General features: G+C 33.4%; 1 protein-coding gene across 2 annotated transcripts in view; it reads left to right on the top strand.

Moving 5' to 3' along the window:
- Positions 1 to 23,294, top strand: part of LOC129959051 (heat shock 70 kDa protein 12A-like) — a 96,370-nt gene that overhangs the window by 50,331 nt on the left and 22,745 nt on the right. For both annotated transcript variants that reach the window (XM_056071843.1, XM_056071844.1), the window contains exons 2-6: positions 1,165 to 3,942; positions 4,074 to 4,310; positions 9,556 to 9,731; positions 12,111 to 12,332; positions 17,610 to 17,802. In XM_056071843.1, the coding sequence (XP_055927818.1) occupies positions 1,165 to 3,942; positions 4,074 to 4,310; positions 9,556 to 9,731; positions 12,111 to 12,332; positions 17,610 to 17,802 (3,606 nt within the window). The remainder of the gene's footprint in view (positions 1 to 1,164; positions 3,943 to 4,073; positions 4,311 to 9,555; positions 9,732 to 12,110; positions 12,333 to 17,609; positions 17,803 to 23,294) is intronic.

Here is a 23,294-nt window from a genome sequence, read left to right as displayed (position 1 = left end):
TGCTTTACCCTTTTATTTAAAGCCTCTTTATTTCCGGTTTTTTTCCTTTAGTTATTCATCCGAAAACGGTGGCGAGTAGCAAGCAGCCGTGATGTAAAGAAATATAATTTATTCGAACAATACACTGCAAGTCTGGTAAATAAGCAAGTGACAACAAAAATAAAACTGAGGGTTTTTTTTTTTTTTTTTTTTTTTTTGTCAATTAGGATATCAGTCACTCGAATTTGGGATTATTAGTTCTTTACGCTTCTCTACTGTTATTTCACCGTCACTGATTAACTGGTATTTATTCTTATTAATATTCACGTTTGACAAGGGAGTAAATTTTTGGATGGACATTAAAACTTGTTGTTACCTTAATTTTACTATTGAGATATTAAACTATAATTTGGCTCTTAATTGAATAATCCTTTTCGATAGGAAAGTCCTTTCAGTTTAATTTCTAGATATTAGATTTTTATAAGTGAATGGGAGAATAAAAAATTGAAAGAAATCTAGAAAAAGAAATTTAATTTTCATAATTTTTAGTTTACTATATTTAAGTTAATATTTAAATAAAATATAACTCTGTTTTGAGCTTAACATGATTAAATAATAATTGAGTATTCATTTTGAAACATTCATAACGTTCTGAAATCAATCAAACGGAAAAATTAAACCTTCATCATTTTTTAAGTTTATTTAATTTCTTGTATGATCATTAATAAATTTTTCTTTTTAAAAAAGTAATAAGTTGCCTCCAATAAAGGATAGAATTTTTCAAATTGAAGTTCAGTATTTAAGGTTTTGCATATTTTTGTCACTGAAATGTGTATATTTTATTTTTAACAAATGTACTTCCCATGTTTCTAAAGTCTAAAGAATAATTTTGCTCTGGAACTCAGATTTTAACAAATTTTAAATATACATTTTTCTGTCAATATTCAACATATGATTACACTTTTTAAAAAATATTATTGCCTCCGTCTGAAGAGTTATAAATTTAATAGCTTATCGGCAATTATATTAATTGAGTGATGTTGAAAACAATACTGAGTGGTTAAAGCAAGTTTCAGGATTCTATCTTGAGAGAAATATATGAAATCTATCGAGATTCTGTCAAACGTATGTAATCTATGAATGTCTTTTATATTAGACACTTACAGCCTGTTTTCTTTGTTTTAGATAATGTAGCGGAAAAAAATAAAAAATCATCTGCGGATCAAAAGAGATTTTATCAGCGCAAATTCTCCGGACTTTCTGGAATTAAACTTCCAGTCGGACGTTTTTTCAAATTTCTCCGCCCACCATTACAGCGGAGAAATTCTTGTCCAGTGCTCAGCATTTCTGAACTGAAATCAGATGTTAAAGCCAATGGGACGACAGAAGTGAAGCCTGAAGACCTTCCAAATGCAAAAGTAATTCCAGATCGGGACATAAACAGTCAGCATAATCTAAGCTGCCGGCTAACAAAATGGACTTCTCATTCTGAATTACTTCAGCCGGAAGTGAATATTCCTCATAAAGAGTGTGTAATCAAAAACAAAAATCGAATATCTCTGAGGAATAGAAATATCAATACAGCGCTGAACTCAGAACTCACAAGCGTTGAATCGTCTTTAGAAGGGAAAGCTAATTCTTTCAGCGAGAGTCAAACGAATAGCTGTATTACTAACTTTGGAACTAATGCGAGTAGAATTTCTAAAATAGAATCCGTGAAGCCCTTCGTGGTTGAAAAAACTGTGATAATTGTTTCTGAAAATTCTCCTGCTTTTGCTTGTGATTCTGATAGCAAATGTAGCGAAAAAGGATTGAATTCTAGTTATATCAGTAATATTGATACATCCATTCCATATATAAGCAATGCATTGATATACCTGGATTCAGAAAAGAAAAGTAGTTCAAATGGTATTGATAATTCCATAAAAGGAATAAATGAAACTTTTACCAACCAAGTAAAAGTTATCAATTCTCTTTCCAATAATCCTGAAGTGGATCATCTGTCCTGCCACCACTCTTCAACTAATTTATTTCAAGTCCACCAAAAAGGGTTTGAAGAAAAATATATTGACCGAACATATCAGCAAACACAGCAGCAATTGTACTATTCTAATTCAAATAGTTTAGAAAAAAGTAGAGAAGATCTCACAACTAATTCAACAAATGACAATTTATGTAGATTAAATATTTCAGAAGGTAACTCTCATTCATATTCCACAAGACCCGCACAAAATAGCAGTACAGACATTAATATTACTGCAAGTGAACAACCTACTAAACTGCATTTTGCAAGTGATGGAATCAATGATTCAGAATATCAAATTGCCTCAAACTCTTTAGATAGTTTACAATGCAAACAGAATATAATTACAGCGAATAACAATGAATTACACACAAGTTACGAACCACTTTATGCTGTCGTAAAAAAATTTTCTAGTAGCAAAACGCATGTGCTCAACAATTGGGGAAATGATCAATATCATAATACCAATGTAGATTCAAGTTATGAAGCTCAAACATATAAGATCTCTGAAAATGGTATGAATAGAACATTAGCCTATTTTGGATGTAGAAAAACGGTCAAAACCACAGCCAACAAACAGAATGAATTAAAAATAAATCCTGCTTTGTACATATGTGAAGTAGATAATTCATTTTTGGTTCAAAATAATCAGCAAAATCAAGTAGAAAGTGGATATTTCGATAATGTATTTGAACAAAATACATCAAGCAGTTACCCAAGTTCGGAAGTTCCAAAGACATCTAACGACAAGACTGCTAATGAAATTCAAAATTCTCAAAGTCTTCAGCCCCAGCAAATACATATCGTCTACAATCAAGTGCGGAATAAACAGTTGTCAGAAAAGCCATTTGATACAGCTAAATGCCCAATTTTGAATGTTAACTGTACTGAAAATAGTTCGTGTATCAGTAGTGATGTATTGGACTTCGGCGAAAACTCATCACATGCATCGACAACTGATTTACAAAATGAGCATATTACAGAATGCTATAACGTTAAATTAGATGCACCTGAAGAAGTCATTGTAGCTGGTTTTCATGATTTTTGCCATACGATGTTGTCTCTTGAAGACGGCACCGAAATCCCCGATACAGGAACTGTGAAAAGAAGACCAGGATACAAAAAAGATAAAACTGAACTTTCTGCTAACAAACCTAGCACAAACATGGATAACCATTTAGATAATATCACAAAAATTGAAAAAAATAATATTCAATCACTAGAACTATCTAAAAGGGATACGATGTCTTCCGTACTTACTACACAAGAACCTGCTTGTAACAGAACATCAGATGTGTCTGAAGAGAGCATCAGCTTTTCGTCGGATAAATTATTAGAAGAAATACAAAACAGTAAATCTTTAGATAAAATGAGCATCAAAGATCCAGATGTAATTGATGCTATGACAGTTTTAGATAACTCTCTCTTGGAAATATCAGAATCAGCAATGGACCCGGTTATAGGCAACTTACCAAGAACTCATTCAGAAGGAAGAAAATCTAGAGAAGAAACCCATGAGAAACCAGATACAAAATGCCCAGTAAAAATTTCAAAAGAAGATAAGATTCAATGTGATAATTTAATAGAAGAATTAACATTTGAAGGTATAAGTAAAAGAGTGTCAAATATCTTTAATAGCTCAGATTCAGCCTCGGTTCAAGGCGAAAGCATTGCTGTTACTATTTCCAGCATGAAAACTCAGCAAACCTTCTCTAATTTAAAAGATACTCAAAATTTAGGAGTCGATTTGGAACAAGAACAAAGTCCAGAAGGCAGTAACGGTTGGTTGAATACACGATCACCCAATTCACTCAAAGTCACTAGTATATCATCAGACATAAAGAGTTGTTATGAAGATATTTCTTCGGACTTCTATGATCCCGAAAATGAAATGAAAAAAGTGAACCATTTGACAGACTTCCCAACATCTATGGTACCAGGTAGGACATAGCTTTCAATTCATTTAACGTTTCTAGAAAATAAACGCTTATATCCAAATTATTTCTGTTTAAATGCTTTACAAAATGGTGCGCAAAATACGTTATGTTTATTTTTGTAATTATATTTATAGGAAGTCCGAACGCTGTGTACCCTTTGCAAGTATCAATTGATCACAATTCTTGTGCTCTATTACAAAATTGTGCTGCCGCCAACAGAACAAGCCCATGCTCAGTTGATTCGGGAACAAGCTCACATAATCAAGGATTTTTTGTCGTTGTTGCAATTGATTTTGGAACAACATACAGTGGATATGCCTTTAGCTTCACTCGAGATCCAGACAATATTCACATGATGAAAAAATGGGATGGTAGGTTGTTTATTAAATATTATAAAAAGAAATTTATTTTTTCTTATAAAAAAACAACTATTTGTTTCTTATAAAAACATATCTACTGGAATAAAAATAATAATAAGTACATCGACATGATTTTTGCAGTTAATAAGACGTTCAAACATTTGAATCAATGAATGCAGGAAGTCATCCTAACATGAGTCAGATGAGATTCGACAGAAATCTATCGGAGTTTTCAGTTACAGAATAATTGTTAAGCTTAATGATCAAGACAATTTTCGCAAGTAAATGACTCAATAAATTTTATATTTTAGCAAAATATGCGCTTCTTTTCGCATAATAAATTTATCTTATTTATTTTATAAAGCGGTGTTTCTCCTTTTTCGGTTGCTTCATAGATTTTCGTACAAGAAGAATCGAGCACGAAACTAGCAAAAAAAAATCACTTATTTTTTCTTTTCTAAAGAGCACACATAAAAATAATGTTCATATTACTGATCAACTATGACATTTCTAAACAAGATTTTAGCCCTCCTTCTCCAAAATCAGAAGGGCTTTTTCTGGTCATTTTTCCAGAATTTAAAACAAAAATAAAATCTTGCCTGTTTTCTGCTTAGTTCGTAAGCCCTATCTTTTAACTTTTAGTCACTTAAAGAAAACATACAGTTTCAGAAAAGGGCAACGTTAATAAAGGTCTAGATATTTGGAAAATTTTGGGATTTCTCATTGCGCTAATTTCAATGATCATTCAGATCACATTAATCTTTATTCCTATTTTTTTATTTAATGATAAAACATAAATGTATCTGAATATTACGTCATGCGGAAATGTGCTTAAAGGGTACTTAAAAACTTATTAAAATTGAAATATTTGTCGCCTATTACCTTGCTCATTACTATTTTTAACCCCGTGCTGTTCTAGCTAAGATACACGTTGTAGGAATTTTGAAATCCATTCGATTTTCAATTAAAACTAGTTGATATACCAAGCGCTGCTCAGAATTAAAATCTTTCCACGCATAATGTTTTTAATGTAAAAACTATTTACTAATATAAAAAAATCTTTTTCAAACATATTGAAATAAAAGAGAAATTTTAAAAAACAGAGGTATAATAGTTTAAAACCTTAGTTTCCCAACAAAGGAGTATACCTAAAAATTTTCTTATTTTAATGCTTCTGCACTAAGTTTCCAAAACAATCAATAACAATTGAAAGAAAAATTGCTCAAAAATGAAATTGATGTAGTTGAAAGGGTAACGTTTTTAATTTTAAGATGGTGTAATTTTTTTTTCGGAATAATTTTTTTGAGAGATTCTGTGGAAAAACAACAAAATATGGGTTAATTTCTCATAGCCTGACATTTTGAAATATTTGCTTCATTTCCTCACAACAGAGTTACTTTTCTTGTCTGCGTTTGAGCGGTTGATTCATTCCTGCTTTTAGACATTGTGTTCAATTACTTCTTTGAATGGAGAAATTTTGGTTAATTTCTGATATCTGAATAATTTTTGAGCCTTGAAAAGTTGAGAGTACTTTTTTTCTCTAGTGTTAAATAATAAGCCTACAAAATGTGATTGAATTCGACTTAATTCTGATTGTTCTTTAGATATGGAACATAGATACATTCATAAACAGAGTATTCTGTTAATGGAGCAACAAAGTGCGGGATTTGTTAGTAGACAAAAGAGGAACAAAAATTAGAATGGAGCTTGGTATTGCAAACCATAAGGAAGGGGAGAAAATCTCGAAGCATGCATGGAAGCTCTATGTCCAGAAGGCATTGTCTATACACATAATGCACACATGTGGGTAATGGATAATCCCATTTCCAATATAACGTGGAAATCTCAACCGAGGTTTCGAGTCAACTTGTGGGCCGGAATCCTCAGTGATTATCTCTTAAGACCGTACTTGTTGAGCCACGCTCCGACGACTGTGGCCTTATGGATTTCGATATAAATCTGCCAACTGACCCATTATATGAGCATCCACGCCTGTGGACGTCGGTCCGGAGTTTCCCGCAAACTGTCGGTAAACTGAACAGACATCAAAGAAGTCCAGAAAACCACTGGAGAGGAGAAAGAGGGTAAAATGTTTCGATCTCAAGGCGCGCACGGGTCGTTGGAACGAGGCTTTACCCGAACGCTTGAATGGGGCAGTAATGTACCCTATGTTTCTGCAATACGACCTCCCGCAAATGTTTCCAAACGTGCTGGCCGCAGTGTAGAAAGACGTGTGGTTCATGCATGATGGTGTCCTCGTATACTTTTTGCTGAATATCTCCAGAAAGGCTATATTAACTGGACTACCTTGCTAAATGTGTACTTAAACTCACAATTTACAGTGAAGATTCAGTCATAATGGCAATTGGCCCGAAACTGATGAAGAAAAGAATTAAAGAATTTTGACTCGCCCCATTGCACAAAAAGCAGATATTAATTTTAATTTTCAGCAGTGGTTTTCCTTGCTTTAGCCAATACTTTAAACTTGAATCTTTCATCAGTAATACTGGATTCTATATAGGGTTAAAATATACTAAATACATCTTCATATTTATAAGTGAAGTGCGTATCATAAATTGCAGCAAATTAGGCATCATAAATAACAAAAAATTATTACGTAATTCATTATTAATTGCTCAAATGTTAGACTCATAACATTATGTAATTTCATTTACAATATAATTGAAAACATTCTGATGTGTCAATTATTAATAGGGAATGACAATTAATACCTTTCTTTGCAATGACAGCTGCTACTTTATGAGAAAGGCAATTCACCAGTTTTTGGAATATTTCTAAAGGAATTTCTCCTCATTCTTGTAAAAGAAAGCTCGCAAGGCTCTACTACCGAAGTAGGCCTTTGATGTCTAGCTCTAATTAGACTTTCAAATCCTGTATAGTTTTAAAAATGTTGGGAGTCTAATGTTTGAGCAAATAATAATGAATTACATAATAGTTTTTAGCTATTTATGATGTCCGATTAACTACCATCTATGTATCTATGATACATACTTCACTTATAAGTATGAAGAAGTATTTTGTATATTTTTTACCTTGCATAGATTTTGCATAATATTTGAAGATTCGAGTTTAAGGAATATCAATTTGTGGAAACCCCCTATAATTCAGCTTCTCTTTGAGAGGAGTTAATATTCAGCTGACTGCATCGTTAATATCTTTCTGAATCTTAATGTACTCAAATGAAATTTTTATATAAATTATCCTATATATTTATTTGTTTTTGAAATTAAGAAAGGAAATAAATGCTATATTTCGCGCATGAGCAGTAAAAATTTATTTTTCAAAAATACTTCTATTTTCTCAAATATCTACAGAATTCCCTTCAGATTTTAATACAGTGCTTTGTCATACTCTCTGTGGTTTTTGTATTATTTAGTTGACAACCCTACATTTTAAAATCAAAAAAATTTCGGAAAAGGGAGACATTTATTTAAACTTTATATGTGAAATATTTACAAAAATGCACGAAGGTTCCCCAAAGCAAGGTAAGTCATATCACTGACTCTCCGACCCGCCCGAAGACACACGGATAATAAATACTGAATAACCGGACCGCTGCGACAGCAACACTGGCGAGAACTGTAGTTGAGTCCTAAGTACTATCACCGGCCATGATACAACCCTTCCCTAAGGAAGTACGCTCCGTCATCGATGGGAGGAGCCAGACCCCCACCTTTTATTGTACCCTCCAGAGTAGAGAGATCCAACCACCATACCGGAAGCCTCTCATCCTCATTTCGAGGTGTTCCCTGGGGGGACCAAAGCAAGATAAACCATTGTTGAAAATTTCAAATTAATATCTGCTCTCTGCACAAATTCTTTTTCTTTTCATCGTTTTCTGGTCAATCCTCTAATTTCCCCCATAATTGAATCTTTATTATATATTGTGAACTGAAGCACATATTTTGTTGGTCAAACTTCAATGACAGTTAATATATCCTTTCTGGAGAAAAATGCATCAATCCGAAAAACGTCCAGATACTTTCTATCACATCGTGTAAATGTGGTAATGGTAACTGTAGAAATATCGACTAATGAAAGGAGGAAATTGAATGGGAGTATGAGCCTCCTTATGCGAAAGAATTTATGACAAGCTTCATTCACTAAGCTTAAATCTAACTACAATTCTAATGTTAAATCTGAATGCTTAATTCCATCCATCGCGGACTTCAGTGCTAAACATTCACATAAACAAGGATAAATTATTTCCCACACAAGAATATCATCCAAATACGATAGAAATCTTCAAATACCAAATTTCATGCATATAGTTCTTTGCATATTTCAATCGGATTTTTTTGCTATATTTTCTATACAAGAAAATAAAAAAATGAAAGGTATTAAAATGTTTGTAACTAATCAAGTAAAACTGAAAGAGTTCATTAAAAAGATCATTGTAAAAGATCAGTCATACTTGCAAAGAAATGCAAACAGTAAATGACCCTTCGTTATGATATCCTTTTCTATTTTACTTTCAAAACAATTCCTTTTCAGTCACTATGTTTGTTTTAGAGCAGGTTCTAACCCATGAAGTCGCATACAATTCAATTGGAATTTGAGTAACACATGCTGAAAATAGAATCAAATCCAAGAAATGGATTTAGTAATGCGATCCCAATATTCATATCCCAAGTAATTTATAAATTAAAAAATATTTTATTAAAAATTATATTTGAAACAATTAATGCTGCTGTTCAATATTTTTTGAAATAAGTTTTATAAAAAGATTTAACTCTATTTGTGCATGAATTTGTCAATAATTCAATCGCATATATGCATTGATTCTAATAAGGCTTTTAAGACTTTTCTCTTTTAATGTTTTAAATTTGATTTCAAGCATTTCATCACTTTCAATGTGACTAAAATTTAATTTATAAACACATCATTTACAAAACTTGCCTATCTTTATCCTTTCATTCTGAAACTATTCTAACCAGGCATCAATGCAAAATATTTCAGAAAAAAGTATCATTAACATGATAATAGAGTTAAACGGAGGTTTTCAGATATATTTTTTAATTACAGAATAGTGTTTGATTTTTCCCTTAAAAAAGAGGAAGTAAATCAATTTGCAAGAGAACAACCCTTATTTCATTCCCTTAATAAACTTAAAATCCCGACTGCGAAAAATGAAAATATTAATTTTTTATCCAAAAATATTGTTCAATACTACAAATATTTATAAACATTTGAGCATTCTTATCGTGATGAAGTTTTCATAAAAGTGAATTTTTAGGAGGAGATCCAGGTGTGTTTAACCAAAAAACACCGACAACTTTATTGTTATCACCAGAAGGTACGTTCCATTCATTTGGATACTCTGCAAGGGATTACTACCATGACTTGGACGAAGAAGAAGCTAAAAAATGGTTATACTTTGAAAAATTTAAAATGACTTTGCATCACAATGAGGTAAGTTGATTCATTTTATGAGTTCACTTGCGTATAGAAACTAGCAATTTAAATGCTATTTTTTGAAACACAGGAAAAAGTAACTAAACAACCTACAATGCATCTCAAAAATATGATTAAACATTTCAAAAAAGGATAAAAATTGCTAATTACAAAACAAAATCATATACTGAAATAAAGGACAACTAACAAAAATAAACATTTTCCTTGAATGAGAAGTCCCGAGTCATATACAAGTATAGATTAAAACTAGACATGCGTAATTTCATCCACATATTGCAAGAATTTCCTATTTTCGGATAATTCGTTTAACCTTTTATCTTTGACGAGTATAAGGCGAGAGTAGAATTATGGACTAAATAATGAGTATCATAAGAGCGACCGGAGACATAATCTGTGACCAAATAGGAATATTAAAAATTTGGCTTCTGAAATGAAAACATGAAATTAATCAAATTATCTAATTTAGTGTTGAATTAAGGAGCTCGATATCATTATCTTTCGGTGATTTCCCCCAGCAGATATTTGAAAAGCAGTAAGATGAATTCATTTCCAGAGTTCTTTGCTAGGCCTGGATTTTCGTCCCATTATATTTGTTTTCTTTCAAAAGGGGGGGGGGGGTATTTTCAGCTTGTCATTGTAAAATGTATTATTTTATTTTGATTCGAAACGTGTATTTATTGTTCATATGTCTACTTCAATTTTGTGGATTATCCACAGTTATTACCCTAAGATATTGTACGATATATCCACGATGCAATTCTTTATTTCAATGACGACTAATGTGCAGATATCATAACAATATTGTTGAATATTTTGTGTTAAAGGAACTCCACATAATACTGTTTATAATTGGAATTTACTGTATTGTTAAATAAACACAAACATCTTCTCTATCTTTTGTCTCACCCCTATTTTGTGAAGTCAATTCTTCCTAGCGTATGTGCAGATGCACGGAGGTTTTCTTATTTGAGTATAAACAATGCTTAACAAGCTCATGCTACTTGTTTAAAGATATGGACACGCTTCCCATCACATGACCTGTTTATTAATATATCCAAAACATCACTTTAGGCTTAATGTAATTCGATGTAATTACCATTTCATTTAAAGCATGTTTCACTAACACGATTTTTTTCGTGTTTCAAAAACAGTAGTCGCTAATCCGATATTCTGCGTTTTGTGATTATCTAGAATATGCAAAATTTTTGTTGCAAACTTGCAGCAGCTAACATTCAGTATGAAATGTAACTTAATAAAGAGATGGGCACAGAAGTGACAAAGGTTAAGATAATTACAGACATTAAACAGATTTCTATGCCTTTATATTCATTAAAACTGTAATTGCAAAATGCATTTCATTTAAATTTTTTATATAATTACACCAGTAATCCAGTTAACTCATTTTATTTGTAAAAATTTTTAATTTTTTTATTCACAAATTTTTTTATTTATGTTGTTATAAATGAAATCTCAGAAGTCCAGGACATTTAGCTGTAGGCTTCCCTTATTCTGGTGGGTCGACAAAATTGTATCTTAGTTTTACGGGAATAGGTCAGTGACTAAGAAGTTTAAATCAGAAAAAAGTTGTGACTGAAGTTTTATTGTTTTAATCACTTCAGTTAGGGGCAGCATTAGTACCTCAAATTTTCCTCCTCCGTCGAGGTGAGCGTTAGATGCAATGCGAAAAAACGTGAAGTGAAATGAGGTGTTTTTCCTTGATTACTTGAAAACGACACATTCATTTCTAAAAGTGGTTTGAGAAAAGTTGCGGAGTATAAAAATCTTCATAAAAGAAAACTAACAATGTATAATCTGCAAAAGTATGAATACTAATTCTTATTATAGTTACGGTGTTTTACGAAATTTTAAAGAAAAAAAAAAGCACTTTTATTTCGAACGATGCCGCATACATTCAAAGACGTAATTGGAATGCAAATTATATGCAAAAATATTTATTTTTATATGGAGATACATGTTTGCTTCTTGTATAATTGGCTATTTAATTCAGTAATTCATAAGGCTTTTTTTAAAAAAAAAAAAGACAAAACAAAATATTTACTAAATAATTAAACTCAATTTAAACGCACAGTCGTGGGCGAAAAAAGGATCCACCCAGCTTTATTCTGGTATCATTCATCGTACAGTCAAAAAAAAGTGTCATTTGAAAGGATTGGACATACTCTTAAATACTTTTAAATTAAAAGTTACGTAAGGGGCCGTCCATATATTAAAATAAGAGCAAACTTCAAAATTTATAGCTCCTCGAGTAAGCATTACCAATGTAAAGCATATCGAGAAAGGTGAAGTTCTATTACAGTTGCTAAAAATTATACATCTTTTATATTTTTATTCCACCAAACTTCTTTTGTATTTCAGCATCTAAGCCTTGAAACAGAAATTGCAGCTGCAAACGGTAAGCATATGCCGGCTGTCACAGTTTTTGCACATGCTTTACGTTACTTTAAGGATCATGCGTTACAAGAACTCAGTGATCAGTCTGCAACAAAAATCCTAAATGAAGATGTAAGATGGGTCGTAACAGTTCCTGCCATTTGGAAACAGCCTGCAAAACAATTTATGAGAGTTGCTGCTTATAAAGTAAGCTCCTATTCATGTTTTTATAATTGATTAATAAATTTTATAACACCTATAGTAAAGGAAAAATCCTTCATCGACCACGCATGCAATATATACATAATTGAAATCAATGGGAAATTTTTTTCAAATAATTCCTTTTGGAATTATTAACCATAACTAGATTAATTTAACTTTTATAGCGATTCAATGCAGATAATGTGAAGTACATGTTTTTGTAATATATCACCAGTTTTTGTCTTTCTACAATTTTATTTAGATCCGAAATATTACAACTCAGATTAATCTGTAATTTTATTGATGCTTGGAGGTGTCCTGTCCTTCATCCAGGAGAAAAACTTAAGTGACTAATTAAGATAGAAAAATAGTTAAAACAATTTTCATTCCCCTTTCGTTATCAGAAATAACAATTAATTCAGTAGTTCCATAATACTTGTAACGCTTAAATAGAATTAAGAAGATAAGGTAATATTTAAAAGTTTCACCGTAGCTGGGCTTTACAATGACCATTTATCAGGAGTTATTTACTAATATTCTTTTCTTATCTCTTTGGATTTCCATATATAGATCGTTAAATTGGTGTTATGGTTTAGATGCGTCTCTTTATATTAAAGTAAATCAATTTGAAATATTCAAGAGCAATTAGATTCAGCTGTTTATGAATTAAAATTCTCAGCAGATAATGTAATACTGAGATTCAATGAAACGCAATATTTTCCTTTAATTAAAAATCATTGGTTGCAAGTTTTTAATTATTAGAGAAAATTGGAAAATGTAACAAAAATAATGTAACACATAGCAATTCCTCTAATTTAGCTTGAATTAATCTTACACCTTGCAACATAGTTTAAAAAATAAAATGATTAATTATAAAATATACCATTTGTAAAGTGAACACCAAAAGATACCCCGGCATCATTCTACTATCACAATTCCTCTACATTAACACTATTTAAATCTTGACTATTACTTTTACAGTCTAAACTCAAAACATTTTGTTGTCGTGTCTATGACATAGCTGAATCAAATGTATCCATGAGTCCTGATTGCGGCCTCTGCAATTTGCTTGATGTTATCGTCATACAGGTCTATCAATGACGGCAAGACTCCCATTTCTCTGAGATTAACACTCATAGCTAGACACTCAAAGATGTGGCATGGTGTCAGCTGCGTATCTTGGCAGTTATCATAGTTCCTGTAGACTCTCCTGTCCTCTGCCACTGTGATGGTTGGTTCTCAGCCTGGCTATAGTTTTTGTAGTGAATCTATCTGCATTTATATTACAAATCAATATGTTTCGTTGGTATTGATTTTTCTCTTAGTTTAGATTTAGCTATTGCATTTGCATCTTGGATGGAAACGTTATAGTCGTTAATGTTGAGATTTCTGGCTTCCTTGGCTAATTTATCTGCATTTTCATCGCCTGCAATGGCAACGTGTGCAGGTATCCACTGAAGAGTACAGGTTTTGTTTAAATCCTGAAGATCATGAAGATTTGAGATGATTTCTTGGGTGATAGAAGAGTCCCTTTTAAAATTGCTTGGAAGGCAGCTTTCGAGTCGCAGAAGATAGCAAGGCCCTTTGCTTGCTCAGAGGTGGGAAGGGCTTTATACACGTTAAGGGCTTCCAAAATTGACAGTAGCTCTCAGGTGAAGTTAGAGGCTATAGTTCCTGCTCCAAATTTACCTTATTGAGGGGTATTACTTAAAGTAGTTAAAAACACTCCGGAGCTCCATTGGTGATAGTTTTATCAGAGGAACCATCTGTATATGCATGTACGAAGTTCTCTTTTGGAAACTGTTCACTGGTCTTGAGTCCCTTTTCTTTAATGATATCATTGTTTTCATTGTTATTGCATGGTTCCAAGAGGTCAGTATAAATATTTGTGTTCAGTGGAAGCTTTTTGAAGGAGATTGGTTCTTGTAGAATGACATATTTGTTGTGCTCAAGGCCTACGCTTGCCCTGATATCTCTATCGTATTGCATGGGTGAAGATCTTTTCAGTCGTGTCCTGGCATTCCATTCTTCAAAGGTAATGCGAGAAATATGTTCAGGCACGCGACTTCGCGCTTTGTTGGTGAACTTAATCATATTTACTTTCCTTCTCTTTTGAAGACTTTCTAGACCACACTCTCTGATTATCTTGCCATTGTTGGTGGAAGACACTGCACCAGTTATTATCTTTGCAGCTCTCGCTTGTACGCTTTCTAACTTGTATAGGGCTGTATCAGAGGCATACGTCCAGATCGGAGAAGCATACTCCATAATGGGTCTAATGAGTGAGGTATATATGGTCTTTAGGGTTGTGGGAGAAGTGCCCCAGTCAGTGCCGCAAAAATGATGTTTTTCTGATGATTTCCAGTTTTTTTAGTGCTTTTTCGGAAACTGTCTTCACGTGCTCAGTGAATCTCAATCCGGCATCTAGAGTTATTCCCATATGTTTAGGGTTAGATGTTTTCATAATACGTTGTCCCTCAATTTATAATTTTGGATCAATTTGATCCCTGTGCTTTCTATCTGTTGAGAAGTCGTAAATGGTGCTTTTTTCAGCATTAATCTTTAGCTTTAGATCTTCCATCCATTTGATGATATCATTGAGGGACTTCTTAAGAGCCCTTTCTGAGTTGTTGATGTCTCTGTTCGTGTGCAAAATCACAATATTATCAGCGTAACAGGCCACTTTGGCCTCATTGTCAAGGTTGGGGTGAATGTCGTTTTTATAACGCAAGAAGAGTAAAGGTCTCAGGACAGAACCCTGCGGAACACCAGCAAAGACATCCGTGTATCTAGACAAACGGCCATTGTATCGCACTCTTATTCTTCTCTTTCTCAGGAAGTCATTTATCCAAATCAGAGCACGCCCTCCAATACCATAGCTATATATCAGTGTTATAAGTTTCTGACGCCACACTCTGTCGAAAGCAGCGGACATGTCCAGGAAAACAGCAGTAGTCGTTCTTGGCAATCGTTCTTGAAAGCCATCAATTACAGATTGGCAAAAATAGAACAACTGATCCTCAGTTGAATGCAATTTTCTGTAAGCTGTTTGGTAGAAATTTATCGCTTTTCTTTCTGTGAGAAACTCAACCATTCTATGGTATATTATGCGTTCCATCACTTTGCAAAGTATGCTGGTGAGGGCGATTGGTCTAAAGTTTTTACTTTCCGTGGCTGGCTTGTTTGGTTTGAGTATAGGTACGATAATAGATGTTTTTCATGTTTTGGCAGTCGTCCAGATCTCCACGATATGTTGAAAATGCTCAGCAGAAACTTTTTTGCATTTTCTCTCAGACGTTTTATTATTTCACCAAAAATAAGGTCAATTCCTGGGGATTTGTTATTTTTCATGGTATTTAATGCCTCAAGAAGCTCTTCCATAGTGATTTCTTTTACAAAGTGATCATCATTTCTTTGTCATCTTGCAGCCCGGAGCAGTTTTGTGGCAGTGCATTTTATTTTCTTATCATTAGTATCAGCTGGGACCCCATATGCACACAAAGTATTTGAAGACTGAGAAATAGAAGGGTGAGAAATTAAAGTGTTGTTCAATGCTTTAGTAATTTTCCAAAACTTTGTATCCTTGTTTGGGTTTAGGGTCTCACAGAACTAAGCCCATTTCTGCTGTTTGTTACTGGCAATAACCTCTTCCACTTTTTTTTATTTTTCTGAAAGAAGTTTTCTTAGTTCAGCCGTGTTGTTTATTTTAAGCTGATCATTCAGGAGATCTCTCTCTTTAATCAGGGAATCGATGTCTTGGTCCTTCCAGTACGGGACCCAATTTTGCTTTCTTTTGCCTCTAGGAATAAAGAGTTCAGCAGAGGTGTTTAAGTGATGGCTGAAGTTATTAATTTGATTCTCAAAAGAATTTGAAAATACCTCATTTTCGCAGAGTTTATCAAGGTGTTCAGTGAAGCCTGACCAGTTTACGTTTCTAAAGTTCCATGATCTTTTTAATTGTATGGGCTTTTCAGCACTGAAGTTGCAAGTTGTGATCTTTGGTTTGTGATCACTTAGTGCATTATTAATTATTCTCCAAGTGCATCTATTATATGTGTGGGGACTCACTACAGTGAGATCAATGGCAGACTGTGTACCTGTTGTTCTTGAAAGATAGGTGCTTTGTCCATCATTTAGTGTTAAAAGGTTCAAGTCAGTCAGTAGGTCCTCCACCTGTTTTCCTTTTTCATCCAAAGTGTGTGATCCCCAAATCGGGCTTTTGGCATTGAAGTCTCCCAACATGACAACAAAGTCTGATGGAAAGAGGGAGATATCGCTCAGCGTTTCAATACCAATGTCGGAATTAGCAGGATGGTAGATATTTATTACAGTAAAGGTTTTTCCAGGTAGAAAGACTTCTACAGCCTGTATTTCAGTACTTCCCTTCTGTTCAACTTTCACCTCTCTGTATTTGATGATGTCGTTTTTAAAAAGGAGTGTCAGTCCTCCCCTTGCTCTTTCGGCCCTGTTCTTTCGTAGGGTGGTATAGTTTTTTTATATCAAAACGAAGATTGTCATTTAGCTTTGTCTCTTGTAGACAGGCTATGTGGATGTCGTTTTCCATAAGGAGAGCTTGGAGCTCATCCTTTAACTTCTGTGTTTCATTTATGTTCAGTTGTAGAAAATTGATAGTCCTCGTAACGTACTTCTCATCATGCCCCCGGACTGAATCAAAGCATGACGCGTCGGCTGCCTCGAACGCGGTAGTATTATGCGCAGGATTCAATATTCGACTCATCATGGAAATAGATTTGCCAGAGCCTCGAGAGGTTGGACTTCTGCCTGTTGGTCCGCGGGAGCTATTTCATTTCACTCCTACCACCCGTTGGTAAACCAATGGAGAGGCATTCCCCTATCCACCACCTGGGGACGTGCCTCTAAGGGTTACAGGCCCCCCCGAGAGAACTCAAAACATGATGCTCCAATTAAGAAACTAATATTCAAATCTTCTTTAAGTAAAGTTTAAAAACTGTTTCATTGCAAGAAAATTTAATAATTTCTAAGCCCAATTATAAATTCCTATCAAGTAATTAGACTTCAATGAAATAACTTTTTCGAAAGGAGTACGAAATTCATGAATCAATAACAAATAAAAAAGACTTTCGTAATATCAACTAAATTTTAAAAAAATCTTTATTGTTTACATTTTAAAGATTTAAAAATACGTTATAAATAAAGAAAGAATGCAAAAGTTCTTCATATTTAACTTTTCAAGTAGTTTTTCTTGATTATTTTTTCTGAATGTAAGTTGTTTTATTTTAATGCCAACATAATTATCCAAAGGCAGGAATCGCTAGCCCTGACTATCCCGAACAACTTCTAATTGCTCTGGAACCCGAAGCAGCATCCATATACTGTAGAAAAATGAGACTTCATCAACTAGTTCCGGATGAAACCCATTTTCATCGGTCGTCTTTCCAGTGGAAAACAGGAAAGGAAGCAGAGCCAAAAACTGGATTAACAATCAGAGACAAAGGTAATACTATCCTAACAAATACCAAAAATAAAACAGTGGTTGTCCTGCAATCCAAAAAGAAACAGTGCTGCAAAAGATATTTCACAAGGGTTGAAATATATATTTTAAAATAATCAGCTATAAATTCTACAAATTTAGCACCAAATATTAAATTTTCTGCAATTCAAATAAGAAAATAATCATCATATCAAATATTTTCAAAGGGTATTAATACAGTTGTTCTACAGTCATAAATTTCTAAATGCCGTCTCCTCCTTTTGTAGTCAATCAAACCTATAGCACAATTCAAAAGTTTAATATTTGTTTCTATACCAAAAATTAATGAAATTAAATGAATCGCCTTTTACCCTTAAATTCTTTAAGAATAGCGACTGTTTACTTCTAAGAGTAATGGCATTTACAATGGTCTTTATATGAGTTCAGCTTGAGAAAAATAATAAAATATTATTATTTCACTAAGTGGTTTAAAACTACACAAATGCAGGCAATATTAAGCAAACGATAATGCATTAAACTTGAAATATTTCTTAATAAGGTATGAAAGCAAATGGTAAAAAAATAACTAAGCGATGAAAAACCACGAAGTAAGGAGACGAGGAAATAAGAGAGCAAACTCGTTTTGTGTTTACTGCAGCTTTTTTTGGCATACATTTCAAGCCATGCTAACGTTATTTTCCATCTTCAGGCGCATCACACGACTTTTACCGTTTTCTGCGTTCCATACATTTCCAACATTTTACATTTTTTTAATTCTTTTTTCTTTGATCACGAAACTCTGAAAACAGTGGAAGTACACTCATGTCCAAAATTAAGGTCACAAAAGTGTTTTTCAAGGTAATTTTAAATGGCTACCAGTAAAATCTAAACAAATTATATTTTATATATTGTGAAGGAGCTGTAACACGATATTAACCTTTGTTGTGGGGAAAAATGTTGTTTAGCATTAGTTTTTGAGGAACTACTGAAATTAGACCGTTTAAGCATCTAGGATTTTTGCCTGCAATTTTGTGAATATTACATTGAAACTAAAAATTTAACCTGTTTCCAGTGAGAATAAATTCTCATAATCGTTTAGACGATTCCTTGAGATTGAGATCCGTTGGCAGGCTTGAAGCTGGGCAGTCTTAGCGGAGGTGGCTCGATGGTTACAAGTGGCACCGAAAGTGGTATCCAGGTTGTGGAATCAATTCCAAACAAGTGGAACTGTAACCAGGAAGGCCGGTCAAGGTCGTCACAAAGCAACGACATCTGCACAGGATCGCTATTTGGCATTAAGCGCACGACGGCATAGGCTGTCAACGGCTCCTCAACTTGCTCGTAACCTTGCTGCTGCGTCTGGAATAAAAATTTCCAGACAAACAGTATACACACATCTAGCAGAGAGGGCCCTTTATGCCCGGCGACCAGTTGAGTGCGTCCCTTTGACTGCATCCAACAGAAAAGCCCGGTTGTTGTGGTGCCGAACACATCAGTCTTGGGGACAGAAAGAATGGGGGCGTGTTCTTTTCAGTGATCAGTCGAGATTTACCACACAGAGTGGCACTCGTCGAATATTCATCTGGAGAGAGCGAGGAGCTCGCTATCATCCCTCCTACGTAAAAGAAATCGACAGATTTGGTGACAGAAGAATTCTTGTCTGGTGTGGCATAATGTTGGGCAGTTGTACACCACTGCACGTCTTCGATGCGGGTACTGTCAATGCATATCGCTAAAGGGATGAGATCGTTGAAGCCTATGTGTGGTTGTTCCGGGATGCTTTTGGCCCATACTTCATGTTTATGGGCGATAACGCGCGTCCACACAGAACCCAGATCGTTGATGATTTTCTTGAGGAAGAGGATATTCGACGTATGGAATGGCCCTCGATGTCTACGGTTCTCAATCCTATTGAACATGTTTGGGATGATCTCGGAAAAGCCGTTGCACAGCGTAACCCTTCTCCTAATACCCTCCAAGAGTTAAAATCCGCTATTTTAGAAGAATGTGCTTTGTTGCCCAAACATTTATTGACACCCTCATGAATAGCATGTAAGCTCATTGCGAAGCATGTATAGCAGTGCACGATGGTCAGACTCCATATTAGACAAGCTTCCTCGAGATAAATGCTTTATCTCTGATTCATAATGTAACACTTTTTGATATACCCTGTTTCTTAATTCCCAATTAAAATCTTTTCCGTGTTGTTATGTGTCTATGTTATTTCTTCCATTGCAGTGTACCTCTGTGCCAAATTTTGTGGCAACACAGTGAATAGTTTTTGATTTTTCGCAGATTTTATGTTTGTGACCTTAATTTTGGACATGAGTGTAAATAAACTCTACCAAAAAAAGAAGGGTTTTCATAGTAACCGCAAGAGGTGATGTAGCTCTTAACATATAAGGCCACTGGAAAACATTTTGTATCTCACCTATATCGAAAGTAACTACAACCGGCAAAGCATACGGAGAAAAAAAATACTGATGTCAGTCGCCACGTAACCTGAACGGCACAGGACACCAAAGCAAGAATTCTGTCACGAACCACTCCCAGAACCATAAACACCTCGACTGTCAAATCGACCGTCGCTAGTACCACAATCCAGGCTTCATAAATTCCTTCCTCTGAAACGTCTTATTTCCACTTTGACCAACAGACATACAAGTTAGAGCACGGGCATCAACTATTTTTAAGTTATATCAACATAATAAATATAAAGTAAATACAATCTACAATGTACCCTTAATTATAATAAAATTTCAATATTTTCACCCCCATTTATATATATATAATTAATCCATTTGAAATTCAGTTAAATATCCACTGAAAATTATGTACTTACAATAAATCATTAGATAATCAAATAGCTCTAAGATATACAATAATACAAAACTTAAAAATTATTTACATAGTATCCTCCCTAAAGGCATTAATCTTCTCAAGAAAAAATTCATCCGTTTCTTAACCACTGTAATTAGTCCTTGTTTAGCCATAATAAGTCTAATTAGATCAATAATCCCAAGATTGGAAAAATATTTAATTCTTATATATCTGAATATGCTATATCCACAAATGGAGTAGTTAACTGAATCCATATCAAATCCCACAACGGCAATCATCTTTTTTCAAAAAAAAAAAAAAAAAAGTTTTGACTGACAGGAAGGTTTCCATGACAACGAATAATTGGTTTAGGTAAAAATTAATATAACATTCCTTTACATCCACTCTAAGCAACAATCCAAATATATATATCTTGCTTCCATTATGGTCTCCCATTGTTCCTACCCTATTCTTAAAAGATATTCCTTAAGTTTCAGCTTAAGGGAACCCGGGACACAAAAATCGCCAAATTTTGTAAAAAAATATATTTTTTTCTGCTTAATATGATGTTTGAATCATGTTTCTATCTTAATTAGAACGAGAGGTATCATTATTTTTGTGGTGTATTGTTTTGGAAATCTAGCACTCAGACAACTGTTGTCATGCTCTACGTATACTAGTAGACGATGAAAAGAAAAGGGGCGTAACACTCACTGGAAAGAAGCACAGAAGGCTGAGTGATACAACTATAAAAAAATTACCAGATATTACCGCGACTCCATAGTTAGAAACAATGTCAAAGGGATGAAGAGGAATATTTATGTAATTTGCAACACTGTAGCTCCACGGACTCAAAACCACAGCATGCCCTTAACATTAACCAAAGCATACAACATTTATCGAGCCCTGGCGCTGAAGTAAAAACCAACTCCTCATAAAACAATCATTAAAAATCCTCTACTAGAAGATGTAGTCACCAAAATTATGCCTATTTCTCAAAGGCTAGCTTCAGATCGCCTGTTAGAAAGATGTTCAAGAGGCGAAACCCAAAACAAGAATGAATCAGTTCATGATATTATTTGGAACCATTGTTCAAAAAGTACGAATGTTCTAAAGTAAGGATAGATATTGCTGCTGCTAGAGGTCTTATCAGATTTCAATTTAATGGCATAAAGGCATCAACTTTAAATTTGTTTGATTTAGGTATCCATACCAATCACATGTAAGCATATTAAGAAAACTTTGAACGCGTCGTAAGCAATAAGCGTTATTCAAATCAACGGAGAAATTTAAACTTTATAAAAAAAAAAAAGGTAGAACTGGCAAAAATGAAATTAAATCAAAGATTTTAAAAAAAAAGAAGGAGTTTCTTACTCCTCTGGATGCTTTTAAAAGGTATTTATGCATTTAATTAATATTAATTCCGACTTTAAAATTTTAAACACATTTTTCTCCATGATACATTTTTTTCAAGGTTTCTTGTATTTAGATTGTTATAAGTCAAAAACCGATAAAGATTAAGGGCTGAAATTTAGAACGCATCTTTTTTTAAACGTTTTACTATAATTCTGATTCAGCAAATTTGAAAAATTTTTGCTTGAAAAAAATATGACATCTTTTTGAAAAAAAAAGTGTCTTAAGATTTTTTAGAAAGTTTTATTCAAATATTTTTCATTTTTTATTTAATTAATACTTTTTTAATTTTCTGAATCAATATTAAAGCTCATATAATTGTGCGTTTTTTTAAAGAATATTTTGAGTTTTAGCGATTTAAAATGGCCCCACTTTTAAAAATTAAATTTTAAAAAATTTTAAAAACACTTTCTGTTGGGATTTTGTTTATTGGTTAAATGGTTAATAAGTACTAAAAAATTCTAAATTCTGAATTAATTAATAAAAAAATATTTATGTGTATCGAACCCCCTTAATCCAGGATTTTGTCATCCTAAAATTAAAATATATTTCTTGTTGAAAAGTTGCCATTTTAGCCGAAGAATTTTGTCGCATCTATGTAAACACACAGAAGAATTAAAGTACATTATATACTGTATGAGCATGAGAATCAAATCACATGCAGGTAATGCCGTATATCCGTTGCTTATAAGCCTCATTCTCTTACGGAGATACAGCTTGAACTAGATTTCAGTAAATGATCTTATATAATTTTTTTGCTCTGCTAGAGCAGACATTTGTAGAGAATTTTACAGTTTTATTGATATAATAAAACACATTTTACAATTAACGCTTACTAACATAAATAAATTCCAAAGAACTGGTAAGCTTGCACCACCACTTTAGTGTACCTTTGATTTTTTTTTAACTTGCCATAGAAATTTCAGTTCAAAATTTTAATTTAAACAAAGTATAGAACAGAATATCCATGCACAATTTAGAGCATGCTTTTTGTGAAAAATCATTTGTTAAAAAAAAGCACTACTTTTATAAAGGCAGAGATACATTCCTAAATTTCCAATTTTTTTTAAAGAAAACATTTCGGCAAAATGTATTTAAAAGGAAAATCTCACATTGAAGGAACAATTGAGAGTTGATAGCAGTTTCGAGTTCAGGGCAGGAGCGTGCGGTTTAATTAATTTCACCAAAAAAACTCGACGTATACGGAAATCAGGTGCAGGGAATGGTATGACAGTTTGAGGAAAAGGCACCAGTTCAGATATTGTCTTCATTATCAGATCATA

Source organism: Argiope bruennichi, chromosome X1, assembly GCF_947563725.1.
Source record: "Argiope bruennichi chromosome X1, qqArgBrue1.1, whole genome shotgun sequence".
Taxonomy (NCBI): Eukaryota; Metazoa; Arthropoda; class Arachnida; order Araneae; family Araneidae; genus Argiope; species Argiope bruennichi.
Note: the sequence above shows the minus strand (reverse complement) of the source record. Positions and strands in the feature narration are given on the sequence as shown.